Genomic DNA, 26,568 nt, shown 5'->3' on the forward strand with positions numbered 1-26,568 from the left:
TAGTTAGCTGAGATATTTTTATAAATAAAGAAATCTATCAGGTCTGGAATTTTGTTCCTATCGGTAGGCCAGTATGTTGGTCTACCAGTAGATATTACTTCACCCTTTTGTTCTTTAACAGCTGACAATAGTTTTTTTCTTTTAGTTGTAGTTAGCCTAAAGTCCCAGTGGGTAATCTTTAATTATAATAGCGCTTCCTCTTTTAGCTGCATTATCTGAGTGTACAGTTGAATATACTCTGTAGGTACCCCCTAAATTTTATATATAATGACTGTTTAGTGAAATGTGTTTAAGAAACGAGACACAGATCAATTTTCTCAATGTCTAGTACTGCTTGCAACTCGATCTGATGTTGTAACAATCCATTTGCGTTCCACGCCATTATTCGGAGGTGCTTAGCCATTTATGATTTTCTGAATAGCTCCTTTAGCGCTATGCTCTAGTCGGGTAACTCTGATATCAATTTGAGTTCTTTTGTCATCAATCTTATTGAGCTTCTCCATCATTTTTAATGTAATATCAGTTTCTTTTTCTTGTTGCGATGGTGCATGTCTCATTGCATTCTTTGTTACATAAACATATAGTCCTGTCGCCAGGGGGGGTACAACGGCCTCGTTAATTCAGATGGACTTACTCAAGTTTTTTTTATGTATTTTGACCCGTAGAACACGAATTTTTTGGGTAACAGTTGATCCGGATGTCGATAAGATTGTTATAGACCAAGAACTTGAGGAATCAAATAACAGCGATTTTTGGCAAAACAAAACAATATTTTGTATTTTTTGGGCCATTTTAAGTAAAAAATATTTCTACAAGTTTTTTCGTAGGATGCACAGTTTTCGAGATAAACGCGGTTGAACTTTAAAAAAATCGAAAAATTGCAATTTCTGAACCCGAATAACTTTTGATTAAAAAATAAAATAGCAAGTCTGCTTACCGCATTTGAAAGTTTAAGTCAAATTATATCGGTTTTGATTATTTGCATTGGTAAAAATTTATTTTTTTATTGTTTAACAAAGCTATAAACACGTAGGGTTTCCCGTGCTTTTACATGCGTTTTACCGCATGTAACGTAGAAATAGTCTTGATTGCACTAGTACCTATTCTACCTACTCGTTCGATTTTAAATGAGAAATCATAGAAACATCACTCACGCACTAGTTGTCTGTAGCTTTGTTTAACAATAACACAATAAATTTTTAGCAATGCAAATAATCAAAACCGACATAATTTGACTTGAACTTTCAAAGGCGCTAAGCAGAATTGCTATTTTATTTTTTAATCAAAAGTTATTCGGGTTTAAAAATTGCAGTTTTTCGATTTTTTGAAAGTTCAACCGCGTTTATCTCGAAAACTGTGCATCCTACTAAAAAACTTGTAGAAATATTTTTTGCTTAAAATGACCCAAAAAATACAAAACATTGTTTTGTTTTGCCAAAAATCGCTGTTTTTGATTCCTCAAGTTCTTGGTCTATAACAATCTTATCGACATCCGGATCAACTGTTACCCAAAAAATTCGTGTTCTACGGGTCAAAATACATAAAAAAAACTTGGGTAAGTCCATCTGAATTAACGAGGCCGTTGTACCCCCCCTGGCGACAGGACTAATATGTCGCCGAAACATAAAATACATTTAATTAGATACCTATAAGTCACTATAAATTAATAATAAGTAAATGTTTTTTCAAAGCTTTAATCTTGGTAATGATAACTTTTTTATAAAAATTTACAGTATTTCAGTGATTTACGAAAAACCGCTTTAAAATAAATATGCATTTTTTTCACGAATAATTAAAATCTTTGATCTTTAATAACCCAAAAAGTATTGATTTATTTTAATAACTTTATATAACAAATTCTGCTTATAATTTGACCTTCTATCGATTTGTGGAGTTATTTTTAATAAAATAGTTTTCACCTCCGAGAAGGGGTGGTATCCACCCCCAGGATAAAGGCGCAAGGTGGCACCATGTCACCTTTGTTTGTTGAGGTATCCTCTAACCACTCACCAATTTTTGTGAAAATCAATGAAGGTTCACCGAAATTGAAGGTAATAGTTGATTTTTACCTTCAGTGACTGCACTATACAAAATAAATTGCAATATAATGACCTAATGGCGCGTATATTGGGAGCTCATAAATTATTGAACGATATTTAGTCGCGAAATATATAATTTATAACTGTCTCTTAAGCCTGGAAAATGGGGTGGTTTTCTTGCGAAGGGGTTGTAGCTCAATAATCGAAATGCGCATGATTTAAGAGTTTATTCTTAGAATATATAAGCCATTGGAATAATATCCGTGGTACGATATATTTTAATTTTTTTCAGCATGTTTCTCTTAAGTAAAATCAATTAAAGGGTTGTTTGGGGGTGAAGGGGATGAGCTCAAAAATCGAAACTATATAATTTCAAGAGCTCATAAATAGCTCGTAATTCTACCGCAAAAATCGATTCAATATCCCTATTTTTCAGTAGTGGGGGGGCTGAGTCATAAAATATTAAATTCCTGCTCAGTGGAACGAGCTCAAAATTTTTAATTTGCGGAATATGAAAGCTCATAAATAGCTCATAAATCAGGGCTATTTGTTTTTTAATTTTTGCAAGTGGGGGGGCAGCTCAACACGGGTGAGGTTGACAAATGACAGATGTATGTACCGTAAAAATGTGTCCCCCTTTGATTAAAAATCGACCTGTTTCGTCATTTTCTTAAAATCTAATAAATACTGCCATATATCGAGGTGGACACTTTTATTTGGCCCACTCTATACATATATTTTGTTAAAATTTCGAATAGAAATTACCTAACAAGCATAATGAAACAGTAATAATCTTGATAAATGTCAGTATATGCTTGTGTATAATGAAAAATACATGTCTCTTATTTATATTAACGGCTAGAAAACTAGAAGAAATAATTAAAAAGGCGGCACTTTAAACATGTTTACTTGTAAGAATTAGATTTGTCTGTTCTGAAGTAATAAATAATATCTTTTTGGGTAGAATGTCAGTCTAGACAAAAGGAAAACAAATATTTTTTTCTATTTTTCTCTTTTTTCAGAGCCCTTTCGCTCAAATTCAAAACTACTCACGCACCTCCCGGGGACACTTTGGTTCATCGAGGGGATGTACTGACGTCACTGTACTTCATATCAAGAGGTTCTATAGAAATTTTAAGAGACGATGTTGTTATGGCAATTTTAGGTGAGTAACTATTATTTGTACCTTATTTTTTTTTATTATTTGTTTGAGAATGAAATTAATTGAAATCTCTACTCTGAAATTATGTATAATTTTCTTCTAGAAATTACATACAATATTTATTTAGCTAATTTTACAAAATACCAATATTTAAAGTGTGATACATTATTAATTTCAAAATTTTACCTTGTACTATTCATATTGACCATACAAAAAAACCTCTGGATTCTGCAAGAATACTAATTGAAAGGAATTTCGAAATAACCGCCCCTTGGCAAGAAAATTGGGAGACGAATGCTCCACCTGACATCCGGAATATGCCATGTATTTCAAGTAAGCCAGAGGGTTTCAATAAATCTAGACGGATCTGGGCGACACTTAACAGAATTAGAACCAACTGTGGTAGGTGCTCTGATTCACTTTTTAGATGGGGAAAAATACCTTCTCCAAATTGCGATTGCGATGCTGAGAGACAAACGATTAAGCATTTGGTGGAGGAATGCCCCATCAGATCGTACAGTGGCAATCGGTCATATTTTTTAGTGGCGACCAATGAGTCAATTGAATATATTTCCCAAATAAATCTTCGTTTATAAAAAATGTATTATTATTTATAATGTATTGTTATCTTTATTTGTATACAAAAACTGTGATATAGCCATACGCTAAATAAAAAATAAATAATTGACAATACATAATACGAGTACACTTTTTTAAGATGAGGCTGTTAAGAGCAAATAGTAGCGATCAACAGGTAGCAAAAACGCGGTCCAAGATTGCGGCTGTAATTTTGAATATTTTTTCGAGATATTTGGCACGGTACCCCGTCAAAATAGCCCCGTCAAAAAAGCTCCGACAAAATAGCCCCGACATAATATCCCGCACACAAAATAGCTCCGACAAAATAGCCTGCAGACAAAATAGCCGCGAAATAATAGCCCGCCGACAAAATAGCCCCGACAAAATAGCCCCGACAAAATAGCCCCGACAAAATAGCCCCGACCAGAAAGCTCCCTTCAGAATTCATCATGAAATAATTCCTTAAAAAAACATTTTTTGGGAAATGGTAATTATCCTCTGTTCAGATGTTTATCTTAACCACATTAAATAAAAATAGTCTTTTCAGAGAACTTGAGTCCTGTCTCTTGGAAGTTTGAACATTTAGGTTAAACGAAAATCAATGTTTATTTATGATATAAACATTTTTTTCTGTTTTCGGGCAACAGTAAAATACATTTTAAATTAAATAAATTAAATACATTCTTCCTTTTCGTCAAATAATTTAAATTAAAAAAAAGTTTTTGGACACCTTGTATAAATAATTATGTAATGGTTTATGAGAGGCTGTTTTGCCCGGGGCTATTTTAGCCGGGGCTGTTTTGACCGGGGCTATTTTGTGTGCGATCTATTTTGTCGGGGCTATTTTGTTGGCGGGCTATTTTGTCGAGGCTAATTTGTGTTCGGGCTATTTTGACGGGGCTTTTTTGACGGGGCTGTTTTGACCGGGCTATTTTGACGGGTCACGAACGTATTCGTAATATAATAAAGAATGGCGGTACAGAGCTCAATTTGAAAAATATATTAGTATGTGGAAATTACTCGATAATTAAATACAATATTACAAAAACGAGCCTGTACCGCCATTAAGAAAAACAAAAAAATACACTTTCTTCAAATAAACTTTTTTATCCGATGCCTAGATTTTTTGTGTCATTTTGGAACTACTAATGAAATAAAAAATTTTAGTAGTTCCAAAATGACACAAAATCTAGGCATCGGATAAAAAAGTTTATTTGAAGAAAGTGTATTTTTTTGTTCTTCTTAATAACGGTACAGGCTCGTTTTTTTAATATTATATTTAATTGCAGAGTAATTTCCACATAATAATATATTTTTTAAATTTAGCTCTGTACCGCCATTCTTTATTATATTACGAATACGTGTGCCAAATATCTCGAAAAATATTCAAAATTACAGCCGCAATCTTGGAACGCGTTTTTGCTACCTGTTGATCGCTACTGTTCCCTCTTAAGTATTTTCAAGAAACATAAAAATATACAGGATGTTCGCTTAAAAGTAAAGATGATATGTTTGGTTTACGTGAATCACCTTTTACATTTAAGTTTGTGTTTAAAATCTGTATATTTAGGTTCAAAAGTTGCGTGTCCCAGCGTATTTTATAATTTTCTATATAGCCCAGTAAATGAACGGAAAATTCGGCGATACCGTGTAATTTTCAGGGGCAACTCCGAATTGCATGAAAATTTGGATTTAGGTTCTACTTACCCTCCACTTCAAAGTTGAAATTCTGCCGTTGGTTGCTTTTAGTTGGGGGGTGACAGTCACCCCTTCTCGGGGGTGAAAAAACATACGTTCAAGATAAGACCGGAAATGGATAAATTGACTGATTTTAAGCAACTTTTGTTCTATAGAGTTTTTTACGTAAGTCAATACTTTTCGAGTTATTTGCCATTGAAAATGCTGATTTTTCGACAAAAAAACTACGTTTTCAGACGGTTTTTCGCAAATAACTCAAAAAGTAAATATTCTATCGAAAAAAATATCCTTAGCAAAAGTGTAGCTTATAAAAAGCCCAAAAAAATGGTGTATCAGTAAAGTCTATCAATCAAATAAAGACAAAGTTGTAGCTCATGAAAAATACGTTCTTATTCTTCTAATTCCAAATCGAATATTTCAAGGTGAAATCACCGAAAAATTAAGCACTTTTCGGAATAAACCCATTTAAACTTTTTTAAAGTGTTTATAAAAAGCGTTGTTTTAATTGTTAACAAAAGTTTTAGCATTAAAAATAAGCGAGTTACGCTCAAAATAAAGTTAACCCTCTTTTTTTTTGTAAAAAATCATAAAAAAATCTCGCCGTGTTTAGCTCCCCAAATGAAATTAATCGCTACCGCTTTACAAACAATTTACTTACCTATCTATTTTTTGTATGATCTGTCAGTCTCACCGGTTAAAAGTGTTTATTTTTGAAAGGGTTATAATTGAGAAAGCTTGAATGGGTCGCTAATCACGAGTGTATGCACATTTTGAACAGCCATATCTTAACCAATTTTTATCTTAGGGAGAAACAAAATGAAACTAGCATATTTGTAATAGCAAAACCTACATTTTTTACTATTTAAGATTTTTCTTATCACTAATACTTTTTAAGTTATTTTGAAAAAATTAAATTTTTCAAAAATTTTTAGTATTTTTTTTTACTATAAAACCAAATTTTTTCAAAAATAAGCACTTCAAACCAATCAAACTTGCAGATCTTATAAACAATACACATACAGTTAAAATAGATGGTAAAGCCAAACGATTAATTTCATTTAGGGTGCTAAATAGAGGGAGGTTTTCACAATTTTTTTACCAAAAATAAAGGGGCCACCTTTTTTTTTTCAGTGTAACTGGTTTATTTTTGATGCTGTAAACTTTTGTAAATAACGTTTTAAAAAAGTTTTTTCGATACTTTAAAAATGTTAATAAGGTTTTCCCGAAAAACGCTTCTTTCTTCGGTGATTTCGCGTTGAATTATTCGATTTGGAATTAGACGAATAAGAAGGTATTTTTCATGAGCTACAAATTTGCTTCTACTCAATTTGTAGACTTTACTGGTACACCATTTTTTTCATTTTTTTATAGGCTACACTTTTGCTAAAAATATTTTTTTCGATAAAATATTTATTTGAGTTATTTGGGAAAAACGGTCTGAGAACGTATTTTTTTGTCAAAAAATCAACATTTTAAATCGCGAAAAACTCGAAAAGTATTGACTTACGTAAAAAACTTTATAGAACAAAAGTGCTTAAAATAAGTCAATTTATCCATTTCCGGCCTTATTTTAAACAAGCGTTTTTCACCCCCCGAGAAGGGGTAAATGTCACCCCCCAAGTAAAAGCAACCAACGGCACAAATTCAACTTTAAAGTGGAGGGTAAGTAGAACCTAAATCCAAATTTTCATGCAAACAAATTCCTTCCGTGGGGGTTTTCCTCACTTTATCATTTCAAAATTTCACCCTGTATTGATTATAATAGGCCCTAATATAGTTCATTGAGATCAAGTTGTTAAGCAGTTTATAAAAGAATACGTTGTCGTAATGGGGTAGTTACTCTGAGAAGAGGGTTGGTTCTTAGGAATACACTATTTGTCCATACTTTATTTATTGAACACTACTAATTATTATCAGTAACAAGTTAGTGTGCTTAAAGTAGAACCATCTACGAGTGCATCTGGATTAAGAATGATATTTAATTAACGAATCAATTAGAATGAATCACGGTGCCTTCATGTATAAGTATATAAACAAATATATTGCCGATTCAGCTTGACCATGACATACGAAAATATGAATTAGTTGACTATGCATTATTGTCGACTGGTGCTTCTAACACATCTAGGTCACCTACTAAAATGTAAACAAATGTGTATGTTTTGGTTTTGTTTTTAGTACATTTAAGAATTAAATGAATATGTCTTGATCTCAATTTTGGATGTTGATAAACCTTTACAAGTTTTGAAAAATATAAAAATATACAGGGTGTTCCATTAAAATTATAGCTTAAGGACTTTCATTAAAAATAAAATAACCATAATCAATTAAAGATTAAAATCAGTTCCCTTGCCACAAATTCCCCAAAAGCAATTCAGATTCGTCCCAGGATCCGGATTCGGATTCCCGGTAGAGGAACAAGACAACACATTTTTACTATTCGTCAAATTAAAGGAAAATCTTTGTGCTTTGTTGACTATTCCAATAGTGTAGGAAAGAGAGGTTGAACCTCGCAAAATGGACAAAAGTCCGGTTTTATTTTTTTTCTGGTATATCAAGGGGTGCTTATTAAGAAACTAACTTTTCCTTAAAAAATTTCATCCCTTTTAAGGGGGTAATTTGTGGATTTTGCGAAACGTAGCCCTTCCTGTACGTTTTGCAAAAAATTTACTTAATAGTAAAATGAAGAGGACTATATTTCCTACTATTTATTTCTCGACAGCATATGTCTATCACCCACCGTTTAGCGGGGGTGCCGCCCCAAAGTTGACAAGTTTTTAAAAAAGATGTTTTTAAAAGAAATTATTTTTCCCTAACTGTAATGAAAATTAAGAAGAAACCCTGCGGCAATTAATCACAAGTAAGTGGCTGGTTTTTTGGTATAGGTTTTATTCAAGGGCAATTGCAATTTTTTTAATTAGTTACACGATGTTACATTTTAAAAAACCCCTTTTTATACCATCTGAACCGCCTCTGCCAGAGTAAAAAAACTTTTAAGCGATTATTTTTGTGTTAGTGTTATTAAAAATTTGTATAATGCACCCCCATATTTTCGCCGGAACCACCCCAAAAAAAGGAGACTTAATAAAGAAAATAATCAAAAATTGATTTTGGACCACCACTGTGGCTTTCGGATGCAGAGAAAATAAAATATGCATAGGTCATAATGTGTACCAGACAGTGTGTTCTTTTATTTTACACAAGTATGTTATGAATAGGTGACGAAAAAAAACAAAAACTTGAGCCCGCCAAAGCATTTCTGAGGTTTACGGCGCCACTGTGCCGTAACGGTTGCTTATACGAAAAAAATGCATAGAACCTTATTTGTAGAGAAAATAGTGGTCTTTAATTCTGTATAAGCTTTGTTTTAAAGAATTGCATAGGTAATGAGAAAATTGTCAAAACATGCTCTCCAAGGGGTAGGGGTAGTTTCTGCAGTTTATTTTCAAGGATATGGGTAGATTCCGCAGATATGTTGCAATAATCATATATATTTATGAGAAACCCTATTGATGGAGCATTTGTCCATATGGGTCAAAAAGCAAAAAAAAAATTTTTTTCAACCACCCCCTCTTTATTTATTTATTTATTTTTTTTGGCTACATGGGTTGCATCTATAAATCGCTTTTGGTGTCCATGCCTGGGTAATAAAAACGTGCACAAAATGATATATGAAGCATTTTAATAAAGGGCATGGTGTGTGTGAATGATTCCAAGAAAATTACTTTCTTGATTAATTCTCCTTTTATTGGGGTGGTTCCGGAAAAAAAATGGGGGTGCATTATAGAAATTTGTAAATAACACCAGTACATGGATAATCGCTGAAAGTTTGTTTACTCTAGCATATGCGGTTCAGATGGTATATAAAGGGATTTTTAAAATGTAACACCCTGTAATTAAAAAATGGGCAACTACCCTTAAATGAAACCTATACCAAAAAATTAGACATCTATTTGTGATTAATCTCTCTAGGGTTTCTTCTTAATTTTCATTACAGTTAGGGAAAAATATTTTTTTAAAACATCTTTTTTTAAAACTTGTCAACCTTTGGGGCGCCAGCGCCGCTGTCGAGGAATAAATAGTAGAAAATATTCTCTTCATTTCACTATTAAGTAAATTTTTTGCAAAACGTACAGGAAGTGCTACGTTTCGCAAAAACTAGAAATTACCCCCTTTAAAGGGATGAAAAGGGAAGCTCCGGGACGAAATTTTTTAAGAAAAAGTTAGTCTCATAATAAGCACCCCTTGATATACCAGAAAAAAATAAAACCGGACTTGTGTCCATTTTGCGAGGTTCAACCTGTGTTTCCTACACTACAAGGCCTTCAATAACGTAAAATGGGATAAAATATGGCATATAAAAGGCGTCCCAAAAGTAGTGGAACGGTTGAATATTTCGCGAACTAAACATCGGATCGAAAAACTGAAAAATACGTGTACAATCATTTTCAAAAATCTATCCAATGACACTAAACACCAATCCCCATTACACCCCCTGGAGGTGGGGTGGGGGGTAACTTTAAAATCTTAAATGAACATTCTCAGTTTTTCTTGCAGTTTTTAATTCATTACGTAAAAGTAAGCAACTTTTATTCAAGACATTTTTTCGAATTGTGGATGGATGGCGCTATAATTGGGAAAAACGATTTATCCTGATACCATAGGTAAATTATTGAAACGGTCTAATATCTCACGAAATACACTTCCAAATGAGAAACTATAAAACAGATTGTTAATATTTTTCGAAAACCTTTCGAATAACACCAAACGTGACCCTCCAACCCACCCCCTGGGGGTGGGGTGGGGGTAAACTTTAAAATCTTAAATAGCAACCCCACTTTTTATTACAGATTCGGATCCGTCACGAAAAATAAACAACATTTATTGGAAACATTTTTTAGAATTGTTAATAGATGGCGCTTTAATTGGAAAAATACGATTTATTAGCGCCATCTATCAGAAATTTTAAAAAATGTTTCGAATAAATGTTGCTTAATTTTTATGGCGAATCCGAATCTGCAATAAAAAGTGGGGTTTGCTATTTAAGATTTTAAAGTTACCCCCACCCCACCTACAGGGGGTGGGTTGGAGGGTCATGTTTGGTGTTATTCGATAGGTTTTCGAAAAAGATTAAGAATCTGTTTTTTGGTTTCTCATTTGGAAGTGTATTTCGTGAGATTTTAGACCGTTTCTATAATTTACCTATGGTATCAGGATAAATCGTTTTTCCCAATTATAGCGCCATCTATCCACAGTTCGAAAAAATGTCTTGAATAAAAGTTGCCTACTTTTACGTAAACAATCCAAATTTGCAAGAAAAACTGGGGGTTTCCATTTGAGATTTTAAAGTTACCCCCCACCCCACCTCCAGGGGGTGTAATGAGGATTGGTGTTTGGTGTCATTGGATAGATTTTTGAAAATGATTGAACACGTATTTTTCGGTTTTTTGATCCGATGTTTAGTTCGCGAAATATTCGACCGTTCCGCTACTTTTGGGACACCCCATATAATTCGAGAAATGGGTGCGCCAGAACATATAATCCATTTATTACGAGAACTGTATGTAAATAATAACGGAAGAGTAAATAACGTGGCTTCAAAAACTAAAGGCAGGGATGTATGATATCCCCCATTCTATTCCATATAGGCACAGTGATGAGCACACTAATAACCGGCAAAATAACGCAAAAGATGGAAAACATAATACATTAAGAAGTAAATAGAGATGAAATTAGTAGAAGTAGAAATTATCGATCCAAACGTATAAATTATTAACATTACATTATAACTTTCCCACCTTTAGACGTATCGAAGGAGTATGACAACTGTCACTCTGACAGGAGAATTTTATAAAATACTTGTCACAGACGTCTAAAGATAGGAAACTATGTAATGTAACGTTAATTTATACGTTTATATCGAGAATTTCCACCTCTACTACTTTCATCTCTTTTTATTTCACATCTGTTTTCCATCTTTTACGTTATTTTGCTGGTTATTGACGCGCTCATCACTGTATATAGTGAAGACATTATGCGTAAAGTTTTTGAAGAATGGCAAGGGGGGGGTAAATATAGGAGGAAAAAATCAAAACCTACGTTATGCTGATGACACTGTTATATTGGTGTCTTCACCGAAAGAACTCGAACAAATTATGAATAGGCTGGGCACGGTGAGTACCTACTGAATATGAAAATAGTGAATGAAAAAAGTGGTCAAATAATTTAATTACTTAGGCTCCGGCATCACTAACAGTGGAGGAGGCGAAGACGAGATCCATTGACGCATCACAATGGCCAGATCGGCAACAGTCAAACTCACAAAAATATGGAAAAATACCGAAATTACAAACAACACAAAATTACGAAAAGAAAAGAAAAGAAAAGAAAAGAAAAAATGGTTCAGATTTGATTACAGTACAGAGCCTCTACTATATGCTTATACGTATAAGCACATAGTAGAGGCTCTGTACTGTAATCAAATCTGAACCATCTTTTCTTTTCTTTTAGTTTATATTTTATTCACCTTTGGTGGATATTAAAGGAAACAGTTCGCTAAAATTTTTATCACGGTGAATGACAGGACGTGAAATGCAATTTTAGATTACCCTTGTCGAGTATTTCGCCACTTTGTTATGCTTTATTTTCCAACTTAAAAAGCTCAGAGGATAAATAATTTCGAATTTTATTTCCTGACTTATTAGACTTTTGACAAAATTACGACTTGTTCGAGTATTAATATTTCCTATTGCCACTTACGCTTCAGAAACATGGATCATCAAAAAAGCCGACTCAAAGCTTATAACGGCATTTGAAATGTGGGTATGTCGTAGAATGTTGTAGTGCGGCCGATATGTGAAATAATTGCACATTTAATGATACAAGCATATAATTTGGACCACATATACTACACATATAAAGGTTCAAATTTAGATATGAGGCCATCTCAGATTTTGCCTTTTACAAAAATGACGGGCATTCAAAATGGCGGCTATACATATGTGTTTAATAGTACCATAACTTTTGAACGAAATGTTCAATTTCAACCAAATTTGGTATACTCGTATAGGTTCTTTTTTTTTAATTACAAGATGGATGTAGTGAACTAGAAGAATCGGTTTACCAGAAGTTGTGTTTTTACTGGTTGTTTATGTAAAAATATGTTTTATTTTTCAATTTTTTCCCTCTGTATATATTAATTTTTCAAAAAGGTAATACCGCAATTGAAAAGAGCGTTAAAATATTTTGTAGAAAATATTTTGAACTTTTTAGTTATGTTAATTACCATTTAATAAATGGATAACATATCTTCACATGTACCTATGTATGGCAATTCGTGCAAATATTATAACAATTATTGTGCATTTAATGGTAGAAGTATATAATTTGGACCACATATACTACACACATCAATGTTCAAATTTAGATATAAAGCCATCTCAGATTTTACCTTTTACAAAAATGGGGGCACTCAAATTGGCGACTATATGACTATATGTGACTAATAGCACGATAACTTTTGAACGAAAAATCCGATTTCAGCCAAATTTGTTATATAGGTTCTTTTTTTGATGTGTAAGACCAAGGTCTTGAACCGGAAGAATCGATTTACCAGAAGTTGTGTTTTTCCTGATTTTTATATAAAAACGTGTTGTTTTTTACCAATTATTTCACCCTGTATATATTAATTTTTCAAAAAGTTAATATCTGCGTTCAAAAGAGCGTAAAAATATTTTTTAGGAAATATTTTGAACTCATTAGTTATGTTAATTATCAATTAATAAATGCATAACGTATGTTCACATGTACCTATGAACCTATGTGCGGCAGATGTGTGCAAATCATAATATAAGAATTATTGTGCATTTAATGGTAAAAGCATATAATTTGGACCACACACACTACACATACAAAGATTCAAATTTAGATATGAGGCCATCTCAGGTTTTGTCTTTTACAAAAATGGCGGGCATTCAAAATGAATCTGCCGCACATAGGTACATGTGAAGATACGTTATGCATTTATTAAAAGGTAATTAACATTACCATTTGAATAAATAAAAAGTTGAAAATCGTTCCTAAAAAATATTTTTACACTCTTGTCAATGGCGGTATTACCTTTTTGAAAAATTAATATATACGGGATGAAAGAATTAAAATAAAACAACATATTTTTACATAAAAAACAGTAAAAACACAACTTCTGGTAAACCGAATCTTCCGGTTCAAGACCTCGATCTTGTTCATCAAAAGAAGAACCTTGATGCCAAATTTGGCTAAAATCGGGCTTTTCGTTCAAAAGTTATCGTGCTATTAGTCACATATGTATAGCCGCCATTTTGAATGCTCGCCTTTTGCCTTTGACAAAAATGGCGAGCATTCAAAATGGCGGCTATACGTATGAGGACCGCATATTATGTGGTCCAAATTATATGCTTTTATCATTAAATGCACAATAATTCTTATAATATTTGCACGAATCTACCACACATAGGTACATGTGAAGATACGTTATGCATTTATTAAATGGTAATTAACATTACTAAAAAGTTCAAAATATTTCCTAAAACATATTCTTACGCTCTTTTCAATGGTGGTATTACCATTTTGAAACATTAATATGTACAGACTCTGACTTAAAGCAAATAAATGCAGGGGTTCCACAAGGTAGCGTTCTTGGACCAATACTATACCTTTTGTACACATCTGACATTCCGGAGAGGGAAAACATCCAACTGGCCACATTTGCTGATGATAAAGCAGTCATGACAATAGGAGCAACTATAGAGGAATCTACGATTAACTTACAAAATGCAATTAATGGTATAGAAGGCTGGTCCAAAAAATGGCGTATAAAGTTTAATGAACAGAAGTCAGTTCATATTAACTTCACTAACAAGAAAATCAATAATCTTCCAATTATCCTAAACAACAACGTTGTTCCTAATAAAAAAACAGCGAAATACCTGGGTTTAAATCTCGACGTCAAACTAAAATGGAAGGAGCACGTTAAAAAGAAAACTGAACAGATGAAGATAAAGTACAAAAATATGTATTGGCTAATAGGTAGGTACTCTCAACTTTCCATCCAGAACAAAGTACTAATTTACAAACAGATATTGAAACCGGTGTGGACCTATGGCCTACAATTATGGGGCTGTACCAAAAAAAGTAATTACCGAAATTTAGAAACGCTCCAGAACCGAATATTAAGGAATATTGTATGTGCTCCTTGGTATGTTCGGAACGACGATTTGCGTAGAGATCTTAAAATCGAATCTATTCCAAATGAAATCAAGAAAGTCGCCAGGAGACATGAAGACAGGCTCCATAAGCATCCCAACCATGAAGCACTTCAGCTTCTTGTCAACGAACCCCAGATGCGAAGGCTCAAGAGGACTAAACCGTTCGAGCTCGTGTAATGTGTGAAGTTGTGCCGGGCTTAGTTAGTGTTGTGCATTGTATTGTAGCCACAACAAATACGTGAGCAATTAGTGAAAAGCAGAGTCAGTGCTGTGCTGTGTAGCCACAACAAAGAAGTGGACATTTCATGTAAAAAAAAGCTAGGATGGACCAGGTGACATCTAGTTTACAAACATTTTTTAGGGAAATTAGGTTAAAGAAAAAATACTGATTAATCTTGTAGATTAGGTGTATTTATATTGTTTAAATAAAAAAAAAAAAAAAATATGTACAGGGTGAAAAAATTGAAGATAAATATTATTTACATAATATAAAATAGTTTTACATAAAAAACCAGGAAAATCACAACTTCTGGTAAACCGATTCTTCCAGTTCACGACATCTCAAGGCACTCCTAAGTTTCGTTCGCTAACTGAACACGTACGGGAGTGTCTTGACGAAGACGGGTGGTTTTAGTTGGTAGGCAGGGTAACAGGAGGGCATCCGTTTGCAGGATCTCCCTACACGGGGGAAAATGGACTCGGATGTTTTCCTCTATTCTGAATCCAACACACGCCAAGTATGGTACGGTGTTTAGAACATTTCCACCCAAATCCAAAAAAAAAAAAAAAGTTCACGACATCTATCTTTTAAATCACAAAAAGAACCTATGTACCACATTTGGTTGAAATCGGACTTTTCATTCAAAAAATATCGTGCTATTAGTCACATATGTATAGTCGCCCATTTTGAATGACCGCCATTTTTGTAAAAGGCAAAATCTGAGATGGCCTCATTTCATATCTAAATTTTAATCTTTATATGTGCAGTATATGTGGACCAAATTATATGCTTGTATCATTAAATGTGCAATTCTTATAATATTTGCACGAATCTGCCGCACTATTGGGCATACTATGAATCACACATATATATATTTTGGACATATAACTAGAAGAAGACAAGGCATCGAACGAATGATAGTTGAAGGAAACGTAGCTGGTAAAAGATCCAGAGGAAGATCTCGATGGTCGGACCAAATAAAGAACACGACTGGTTACTCATTGTCTGAAACAAAACAACACACACAGGATATGTAATTGGACAGAAATAGTCAAATAAATTACATGACGTCACTACATCCTTATGAATGAAAAAAGCTAGAGAAGGCGGAGGGCGGACTATACTAGGCTTGCGTGAATCATCCTGTACATTCAAGTTTAAAAAGCGCACACTTAGTATATGTATGTAAAAATCGTTTGGTTTCGGCGATTTTTAAATTTTTTTCAAACAAGAACAGACAATTTTATTCCATAAGTGGTTTCCACCTTAATGTATGGTAATGAGATGGTAAAGTAACTTACTTTATATTTCTATAATATTATCTTTGCGATGGAAAATTCGCGTTCCTTCGATTCCCGCGGGCTTCTACAAACAAAGAGTTGAAAATATACTTATCGATTCGTGGTGTTTGTTCCAGGTAAATATGATATTTTTGGAGAAAATCCCTGTTTACATCCCACATTGGGAAAATCTGCGTGTAATGTTCGGGCCCTGACATACTGTGATCTTCATAAAATTCACAGGGACGATCTGCTAGACGTTTTGGAGCTCTATCCTGAGTTCTTCACGCATTTTTTGAATAATTTAGAGGTTACTTTTAATTTAAGAGATGTAAGTATTAGCTTCATTACATACCTATTACTTTTACTTTATAAAAATAAATCACATTTACTTTATAAAAACACTATTTGTGTTTAACTTAATGGAGATAATTAGGGGAAAGGCGGGCAAAATGGGGTACTTAAGGTTTAAATTGGAATTTAAAAAATATCTGTAACTTTTAAGGTCTTAAAATAAGACAAATATCATTGCTATAGTAGTAACTATTTATTAATATAATTTAAATTTAAAAAAAGTCGAAGCTTTTTTTATTATATGAAAAAACAGAAACTAATGTAAATTGTCCCATTATGCCCGTCGTATAGGGTAAAATGGGGTACCAAATTGAAACCAAGAAAAGCCTATTGACAAAATTCGCATACAAGTACTACTTCATTATCCTCATCTTCTACACCTGCACTTGAATTTTTAGCCCATTTAAGGCAACTGGATCAGCTTATCCATCCTTCTGTGGAACTTGAATAAAAGTTTCCGCCGAACCAGTCAGTGTCACTATCTTCGCCTTCTGAATCTGACTCTACTTTTTTAGTTTTATTCAATTGCGATTTCTTACTCGTCTGTGATTTGGATTGATCATCGGCTATCTTACTTGGTATGGTAAAAGGGTAAAGACTACCAATAGGTATGGTAAAAGGGGTACCCCATTTTACCCTACCTATTGGTACCCCATTTTGCCCAAAGAGCAGATTTTGAGATTATGACCTGTTTAAATTATTACAAGTTTTTATTTTTTAACATAATGACAAACGAATACTCTAGAACACATTCACTGTTAGTTTGAAGTAATGATATTAAATAATAAATTGTTTAAGTAATACTTACGATGGATTATTTTTCGGCCGATATTATAACTTGGTTAACTAAAAACGCACATGTACTCTTCACAACAATCGACTAACAGTTAATTATATCTGCTTTATTACAGAAGGGGTAAACAGGCGTCCATAATATAATTTCATTAACGTCGTATAGATGGAGCGAGTGATATTGAAAAAAAGGGGGTACCCCGTTTTAGGCAGCTACCCCGTTTTGCCCGCCTTTCCCCTAACATTAAAATTTGGTTATCTCAGGTGCAAAAAAATCGATCCACTGAAAATTTGGTCATTTTTGATGTCTCGAAATTCCTAAACCTGTTGTCCGATTTAAGTGATTTTTTTACCATGTTATAGTCTTATTCATTATCAATATCGCTGTAATAATATTGTTGCTAGACAGGTAAACTGTCATTGTATACACGGTGTACTAATCAAACTGTGTTTTTTTCTCAAAGTTCGCATCACCCTGTGGACTATTCTAGAGTTTATAAAATACTGAAATTAAAAACCAGCTATAGCCCCAGGTTTTCTTAACATTTTGTTTTTAGATCCATTCACTTATATTGGATAATAAAAAAGTTAGGTACTTTAACAACTGGCCATGTTCGTCATCAGTACAGGGTGTTTCGAAATAAGTGCGGCAAACTTTAAGGGGTAATTTTGCACGTGAAAATAATGACAGTTTGCGCTTTATAATCATATGTCCGCAAACGTTTCTTTCCGAGGTTCAATTTTTTTTTTTAGAAACTGACGATTTATTTATTGCTTTAAAACCAGTTGAGATATGCAAATCAAATTTGGTGGGTTTTAAGACGTAGTTATTGCACATTTTTTGACATACAATTAAGAATTTTATATTCACCATTAGCGCGCAGACGGGTATTATGACCGATCATATTACCCGTATACACGCCAATTGTGAATATAAAATTCTTAAATGTATGTCAAAAAATGTGCAATAACTACGTCGTAAAACCAACCAAATTGGATTTGCATATCTTAACTGGTATTAAAGCAATAAATAAATTGTCAGTTTGTAAAAAAGAATTGAACATCCCGTATCTCGGAAACGAAGCGTTTGTGGACATATGATTATAAAGCAAGCTGTCATTATTTTCTCTTGTAAAATTACCCCTTAAAGTTTGTCGCACTTATTTAGAAACACCCTGTACTGATGATGAACATCGCCAGTTGTTAAAGTACCTAACTTTTTTATTATCCAACATAAGCGAATGAATCTAAAAGAAGAATGTTAAGAAAACCTGAGGCTATAGTTGGGTTTTAATTTGTGTGTGTGTGTGAGAAAAAATGGCTTGGATTCGGGTCCGTTAGCCACAGATTTTTATTTTATTTTTACCTCAATTTATTAGTTTTGTTATATTTATACCTATTTCACTTAAATGACTATATTTGTTTCTTTCAAGTAGTTTATGAGTAATTTAAATATTTCCATTTTATGACAACTTATTAGATATTCTATACTAATTGGAAAATGAACTTGTGTTTGTCGTAAATTGTAATATAATTGATTTATATATCTCTCGTTAATTTTGCATTCAAAGAAAATTGGGTTTTAATTTAAAAATTTTATAAATGCTAGGATAGTCCACAGGGTGATGCGAACTTTGAGAAAAAAAACAGTTTAATTCTTACATCCGGTATACAATGATAGTTTACCTGTTTAACAACAATATTATTACAGCGATATTGTTAATGAATAAGGCTATAACATGGTAAAAAAATCACTTAAATCGGACAACAGGTTTAGGAAATTCGAGACATCAAAAATGACCAAATTTTCAGTGGATCGATTTTTTTGCACCCGAGTGTATTATCAAAAACACTTTAATGCTTAGAAAGCCAGTCTTAATATGTCTGCCTGCCTGCTTTGAATAACTTAAATATTATTTTAGACCAGATTTTTTGAAGCAATAAAATATAAATGAATATTAATATGAATAAATAAATTGAATAAACTTCAATTATGATTAAAAATATTTAATATTGACCGTTTAATGTTAATTTAATATTAGTCCATAATATATTGACAACAATCAAACTTAAGCAAGAAATTCTCAAACAATCAAGAAAAGGATAACAATGGAAAACATACCAATACCCCGACGGGGAAATTATACAAACAGCCATGATACAAGCGGGAGATCTTAGCATTAGGAAAATAGAACAGTGGTTTGATGAGGACTGCAATAGAATCCTAGCGCAGAGGAACAATGCAAAAAATGGAACATATTATAAATAATAATATTATGTACGAAAAAGAAGAGAAAATTACTGGAATAATAACTAAAAATAATAGAAGACAACTATGTCCAAAAAGAAGTTATAAATTTGGACTAGGTCGAAGGAGTAAAAACGAAAAAAAACAATGTTTTTGCATAAATAAAGATAGTATCTTGCTAGGAGACAAGATAGAAAAATTAAACGTATAATTCGACGAAGTACTAAACGATAAAAGCCAAAAAGAACAAAAATACCTTGGCCTGCAAAAGTCTCAAACGAAGAAGTGTTAAAACGAATTGTACCGGGTGTCCCAATAAGAATGGCTCTCGGCCATATCTCAGGAACCGTTTATAGTAGAGCTTTGAAATAAAAAATTTTATAACAAAAGTTGCCTCAGGAAAAGCCTGGAAATTATTTTCATAATTGTGGGTCCACCGCTAGAGGGCGTAATTGAATATCAAAAATAAAAAAATCAAAATTTTACAAAATTTTCCTAATGAAGGAGCACTGGAAATCCGATGATTGTATTCTTCATCAAATTCTGCGCATATTTAATTTAACAAGTTTAACTCTACCTTTGCAAATAAGAGGTGGGGGTGAGTGGGAACCTTGTTATGAAAAAATGGCTGTAACTCCGGTTGTGCTAAATCCAATTTTGAAAACTAGGTCTTGTTGAAGACAGATCTTTTTCTTCAATGTAAAGGTGATAATTTTGAACCATCCTAATAAGTAATAAGCCAGCTGGGAGGCGTTATTTAATTTTTTTCAGAAATCAAGTTTTCTTTGGAAAATATTAAATACAAGTATGCATTTTTAATCATACTTTATAAAATTAGATTAAATTAGCAATAGAATAGCGAAAACCGCATGTCGATACCTTTTTTCTATCTCAAGATATCTCGGGAAACGTGTAAATTTTATACATAACTGTTACTATCACCAGTAAGCTAAGTTAATGAAAAGTAGTGTGCTGTGGAAAAAAACAAAATAACATTTTTCAGATGTCAACGTATAAAAATATAATTAATTAAAACAACAATATAAAGAGAGACAATACTATTAAAATTAAATATAACACAGAACAAAAAGAACTACTTAGTGGCGACCTAAATATTCAAATTGTTGCCCATCATACACTACTCTAGGATACATTATCCAGAGAATACTAAACGCCATTCAAAGTATATCGAAAGCAGAAATTGAGACTGCTGTTCAATCTACTCTTGAAAGAGTAAATGTTTGCAACGAAAATGATGGGCAAAAATTTGAACGTTTATGTCATCACTAAATAGTTGTTTTTATTTCTTTGTAATAGGGCTTTTCAACGCTTCTCATTTGTTTCGAGCCTCTGTCATATGCCGTATAATCCGTGTATAATATTAATATACGAGATATGAACGAGGCTCGAAACAAATGAGAAGCGTTGAAAAGACCTAACATACGTTGACAGCTGGAAAATGTTCTTTGTTGTTTCCATAGCACACTACTTTTAATTAATTTCGTTTACCGGTGACAGTAACAGTTATGTTTTTAAATTTACACGTTTTGTAAGATATCTCGAGATAGAAAAAAGGTATTAACATGCGGTTTTCGCTATTCTGTTGCTAATTTTGTCTAATTTTGTAATATGGTATTAAAAATGCATGTTTGTATTTAATATTTTCCAAGGAACACTAGATTTCTGAAAAAAATTAAATAACGCCTTCTAGCTGGCATATTACTCAGTAAGTTGGTTGGAAATCATAACTTTTACATTGACGAAAAAGATCTGTCTTCAACAAGACCAAGTTTGCAAAATTTGATTAATCAGAACCGGACTCACAGCCAGTTTTTCATAACAAGGTTCCCACTCACCCCCACCTCTTATTTCCAAAGGTAGACCTAAACTTGTCAAATCAAATATGCGTAGAATTTTATGAAGAATACGGCGATCGGATTTCCAATGCCCCTTGATTAGGAAAATTTTGTAAAATTTAGATTTTTTAATTTTTGATATTCAATTACGCCCTCTAGCGGTAGTCCCACAATTATGAAAATAATTTCCAGGCTTTTCCTGAGGCAACTTTTGTTATAAAATTTTTTATTTCAAAGCTCTACTATAAACGGTTCCTGAGATATGGCCGAGAGCCATTCTTATTGGGACACCCGGTACATGTCAGAAAGCTTATGAACACAATTAAAATAAGAAAAATATCGTACCTAGTACATACTTCGAAACGATAAATACTCTCTACTACACGTCATCATGCAAGGAATAGAAGAGGGGGGAAAAGGCTTGGGCAAAAAGAAGAAATCTTGGTTGAGAAATATCAAAGATTGGACTTACCTCAGTGTTAAACAGATATTTCACGTTACAAAAGATAGAGAAGCATTTAACCTTTAACTACCCGCGTATCAAGTTATATACCCCAGGCTGTGGGTGAAAAAACGTGATATAATTCAGGAATTTTTGAAACCTATCAGGTGTTGTAAAGGACGATGCCAGGAATAACTTATACTAAAATGTGACCAAAAATATTGTGAGCTTTTTTTTTTTAATTGCGATTTTCATTTGTTAAATTTGCAATTTTTAAAGATTTTTAATTTTGCAGCTTAGGATATTGATTTTAGAGAAAAACTTTTTGATAGAAAGTTGTAGTAAATTAAAAAACCTACAATCTGAGCTATGGTAAGTTTAATTTCGTTTATTGGTTAAAAAAAATTGTAAAGCCAGATTAACGAATTTGTTGCTTAGATATCATAAATTGTTTATCCCAAGAGGTCAAATGTCGAAGGCTATAACTTTTTGAAAAAAAATCGTAGAGAGTTGGGGAAACATCCAATCTGCTTCTAAAGAGTTATATTTTCATATTCATATTCTGATGTAAATAAATGCGTAAAATATTTTTAAACCTCTAATTTTTGGGTTTGAAAATAAGGGGGAAAATTTCGTTATAAACATTTAGAGCTGAAGCGGCCCAGTACATCCTATAAGTTTTTAACATACAGATTATTGTTGCTGAAGACAAAACGAAGATTTATAAAAAAATAAAAAATTTCTACGACCAACTGAAGCCGAGCTAAATGTTGGGTTTGAAAATAAGGGGGCAAATTTCGTTATAAACATTTAGAGCTGAAGCGGCCCTGTACATCCTATGAGTTTCTAACTTACAGATTATTGTTGCTGAATACGAAGCGAAGATTTATAAAAAAATAAAAAAATTTTACAACCAACTGAAGCCGAGATAATTGTTTATTTTTTCTTAAATCGTAGTGCCTTTATTTATAACAATTAAGAAATTGTTTTACAGTCATTGACTAAAGAAAGACTTCTATTATCTTAAAATAAAAATTATTATAACGTAAATTACATTTAATTATTAAAAATTATTTTTAAAATCGGTGCTTTTACGAGCGGCCGAATTTTGCAAATCGCCCGGCTCGCTTCAAATCCGCGCGCTCGGAAAATTTTGACTTAACTTGTATTAAATTTTGACCAAAAACAATTTAATAATATTACCATTATAATATACAGTATATTTACCACTGTATTTGTTTTTCTTGATAAACTTTTATATGTGAAATCTCATTTCTGAAGAAATAATATTACAAAAATGATACATATATATGAAATATATAACTATATTTTTAATTTTTTCATTGTTATATAAATATAATAATAATAATGTTACTTTTTATTATACAATATAAAACTTTTTCTTCTTGTAGTAACTATCCGTTTTGGATGTTGGCGACCTTCATGGCAATTTGGCAAACCCCATTTGGAAACTGAGAACCAGGAAGGCGAAGGATTACCTTGCTAGAAAATTTACTTAGGTCGTTCAACACAACTACAAATCTTTTTAGAGCAGCAGTAACGATTTAGTGTGCAAGTACAGATTGCCATGATGGTCGCCAACATCCAAAACGGATAGTCACTACAAGAAGAAAAAGTTTTATATTGTATAATAAGAAGTAACATTATTATTATTATATTTATATAATAATGAAAAAATTAAAAATATAGTTATATATTTCATATATATGTATCATTTTTGTAATATTATTTCTTCAGAAATGAGATTTCACATATAAAAGTTTATCAAGAAAAACAAATACAGTGGTAAATAGACTGTATATTATAATGGTAATATTGATTTGCAAAATTTGGACGCTCGCAAAAGCACCGATTTTAAAAATAATTTTTAATATTTAAATGTAACTATATTTTATAATAATTTTTAATTTAAGATAGTATAAGTCTTTCTTTAGTCAATGACCGTAAAATAATTTCTTAATTTTTATAAATAAAGGCACTACGATTTAAGAAAAAAGAAACAATTATCTCGGCTTCAGTTGGTTGTAGAAAATTTTTATTTTTTTATAAATCTTGGTTTCGTCTTCAGCAACAATACTCTGTAAGTTAGAAACTCATAGGATGTACAGGGCCGCTTCAGATCTAAATGTTTATAACAAAATTTGCCTCCTTATTTCCAAGCCCAACATTTAGCTCGGCTTCAGTTGGTCTTAGAAATTTTTTTATTTTTTTTTTTAATCTTTGTCTTGTCTTTATCAACAATAATTTGTAAGTTAAAAACTCATAGGATATACAGGGCCGCTTCAGCTGTAAATGTTTTTAACGAAATTTGCCCTCTTATTTTCAAACCCAAGAATTAGAAGTTTAAAAATGTTTTAACGATTTATTTACATCAGAATATGAAAATATAACTCTTTAGAAGGAGATTGGATGTTTCACCAAGTCTCTATGATTTTTTTTTGAAAAAGTTATTGCTTTCGACATTTGACCTCTTGGGATAAACAATTTATAATATCTAAGCAACAAATTCGTTAATCCGGCCTTACAATTTTGTTTTATGTTTGGAATTGAAATATCTTCAGTTTAAAGCTTTAAAAAATAAAAAAAAATTATTTGTACAATAAATAGCGCAATTGTAAAAATCGGCCATTTTGGACTTTTCGCAGGCTGTTTTGCAATAACCAATAAACGAAATTAAACTTACCATAGGTCAAATTGTAGGTTTTTTAATTTACTATAACTTTCTATTAAAAAGTTTTTCCCTAGAATCAATATCCTAAGCTGCAAAATTAAAAATATTTAAAAATTGCAAATTTAACAAATGAAAATCGCAATAGAAAAAAAAGCTCACAATATTTTTGGTCACATTTTAGTAGAAGTTATTCCTGGCATCGTCCTTTACAACACCTGATAGGTTTCAAAAATTCCTGAATTATATCCTGAAATCGACCTATTTTTCACCCACAGCCTGGAGTAATAACATAACTACACGCGTGGCGTACTTTATACGCCACACGAAAATACACTTAAAAACAGCAGATTTGTTTTTTTTTTGAAAAAATACACTTAGTTGTTTGTTATAAACCTTTTTCAGCATCAGTGAATACTTGGAGTTCCTTCTCAGTAAGCCAATTGGGATTTATAGCTGGAATCATGGAACAACTGGATTCCATGATAAATAAGATTACTAATAAAAATTTTTTTGAAATGTGATTTTTTATAGGAGAAAACGTATTGTTTATAAAGAAAAATATATTTTGTGCCTTAATGACTAAAAAACAATTGAAATATGAACTTATCTTGCTACTTATATTAATATAATCGTGGCATATATTGTCCACCACCGGAAACAACAAATACTAAACTGTAAATTACGATCTTCCCAGAACGCCGATTATAACGAAACTAAAACCAAATTGTAAAGCACATTCCAGTGATAGGTTAGAGAGATAAACAAGATCAAAAATTAAATTTTTAAATAGATTTGCAGAAGAATTCTTATATTTGGCGTACAAAATACGCCAGCGCGTGTAGTTAAAGGTTAAGGAAGTGATCGCCAAACTTCGTTAGAAGACAGCACAAGAAGAAGTAGAAGAATACAAAAAACAAAACCACAACCAACACATGAACTAACAGAAAAGGAGGTAATAGAAGTAATAAGAGATTTAAAGATAATAAAAGTATGGGCGAAAGCGGAGTGCCGGTAGAAGTATTAAAAGTATGAAGAGATATAGGTACTACAGTAAAAGATAGTTAGACTTATTATAAAAATAGACGAGAACGAAAATATGCAGAGCAATGGCACATAGCACTCATCTGCCCAATTCACAAGAAAGGTGAGAGAACTATGAAAATTACAGAGGAATCGCACTATTACAAAACGCCCCATGTATTTTGTCGGACAGAACTTCCAATTGATTTGTTACCATTATAGTCGGAGAGATAGAAGCGGATTTTGTGCGTGATAAGTAATATGGAAAAACTATACGAGGATATGTTGAATTAGTTGTGTATGTTTGTTCAACAGTAAATGGTTTGAATTCAATTAGTGCGGTCGTAAATATTATTAAATTTATCTGACCTGGCCCATTGTTAAGACCCACCCGGAGCGATAAGCCACCGAGGTAGACAGAGTTGGTCTTTTGCAATTAACACTGACTAGACGGTACTCCCATAATAAAGCCTAAAATAAATTTTACCTGAAACCGGGCCTTTTATACTATTATCGTTTAATCCGGGCTGTTTATAGTGGTAACTAATTGAACTTAACCATTTACTGTTTAACATACCATACATGACTTTCCCCAACGACCGAAAACCAGAGTGGGAGACGAGGGTAGTTATAAGGGGTCAAAGTCGCGGTTTTTACTATTTTTTTGTGACGCTCATGATCGAGATAGTGCACCAAAATTTGGGAATAAGTAGGTCATGACGTAACTAAGTAAAATCTGCAGGGGTGGCACGCTGCGTGGCCGACAAAGGGGTGGGGCAGGGGTGAATATAAAAATTATAAGGGATTTTTGTGACGTTCGTGATTGAGATAGTGAACCAAAATTTGGAAGTCAGTAGATCATGGCGTAACTAAGCAAAATCTCCAGGGGAGGAAACCAGAGTTGGGGATGAGGGTAGTCTTAAGGGGTCAAAGTGGCAGTT

The 26,568-nt window shown here is 32.6% G+C and overlaps 1 protein-coding gene across 9 annotated transcripts in view; it reads left to right on the forward strand.

The window, feature by feature from the left end:
- LOC126881865 (potassium voltage-gated channel subfamily H member 6) overlaps window positions 1–26,568 on the forward strand; it is a 1,259,880-nt gene that overhangs the window by 1,153,023 nt on the left and 80,289 nt on the right. For all 9 annotated transcript variants that reach the window (XM_050646514.1, XM_050646508.1, XM_050646507.1 and 6 more), the window contains 2 exons: window positions 3,062–3,204; window positions 16,361–16,554. In XM_050646514.1, the coding sequence (XP_050502471.1) occupies window positions 3,062–3,204; window positions 16,361–16,554 (337 nt within the window). The remainder of the gene's footprint in view (window positions 1–3,061; window positions 3,205–16,360; window positions 16,555–26,568) is intronic.

This window comes from Diabrotica virgifera, chromosome 3 (genome assembly GCF_917563875.1).
Source record: "Diabrotica virgifera virgifera chromosome 3, PGI_DIABVI_V3a".
NCBI classification, from domain to species: Eukaryota; Metazoa; Arthropoda; class Insecta; order Coleoptera; family Chrysomelidae; genus Diabrotica; species Diabrotica virgifera.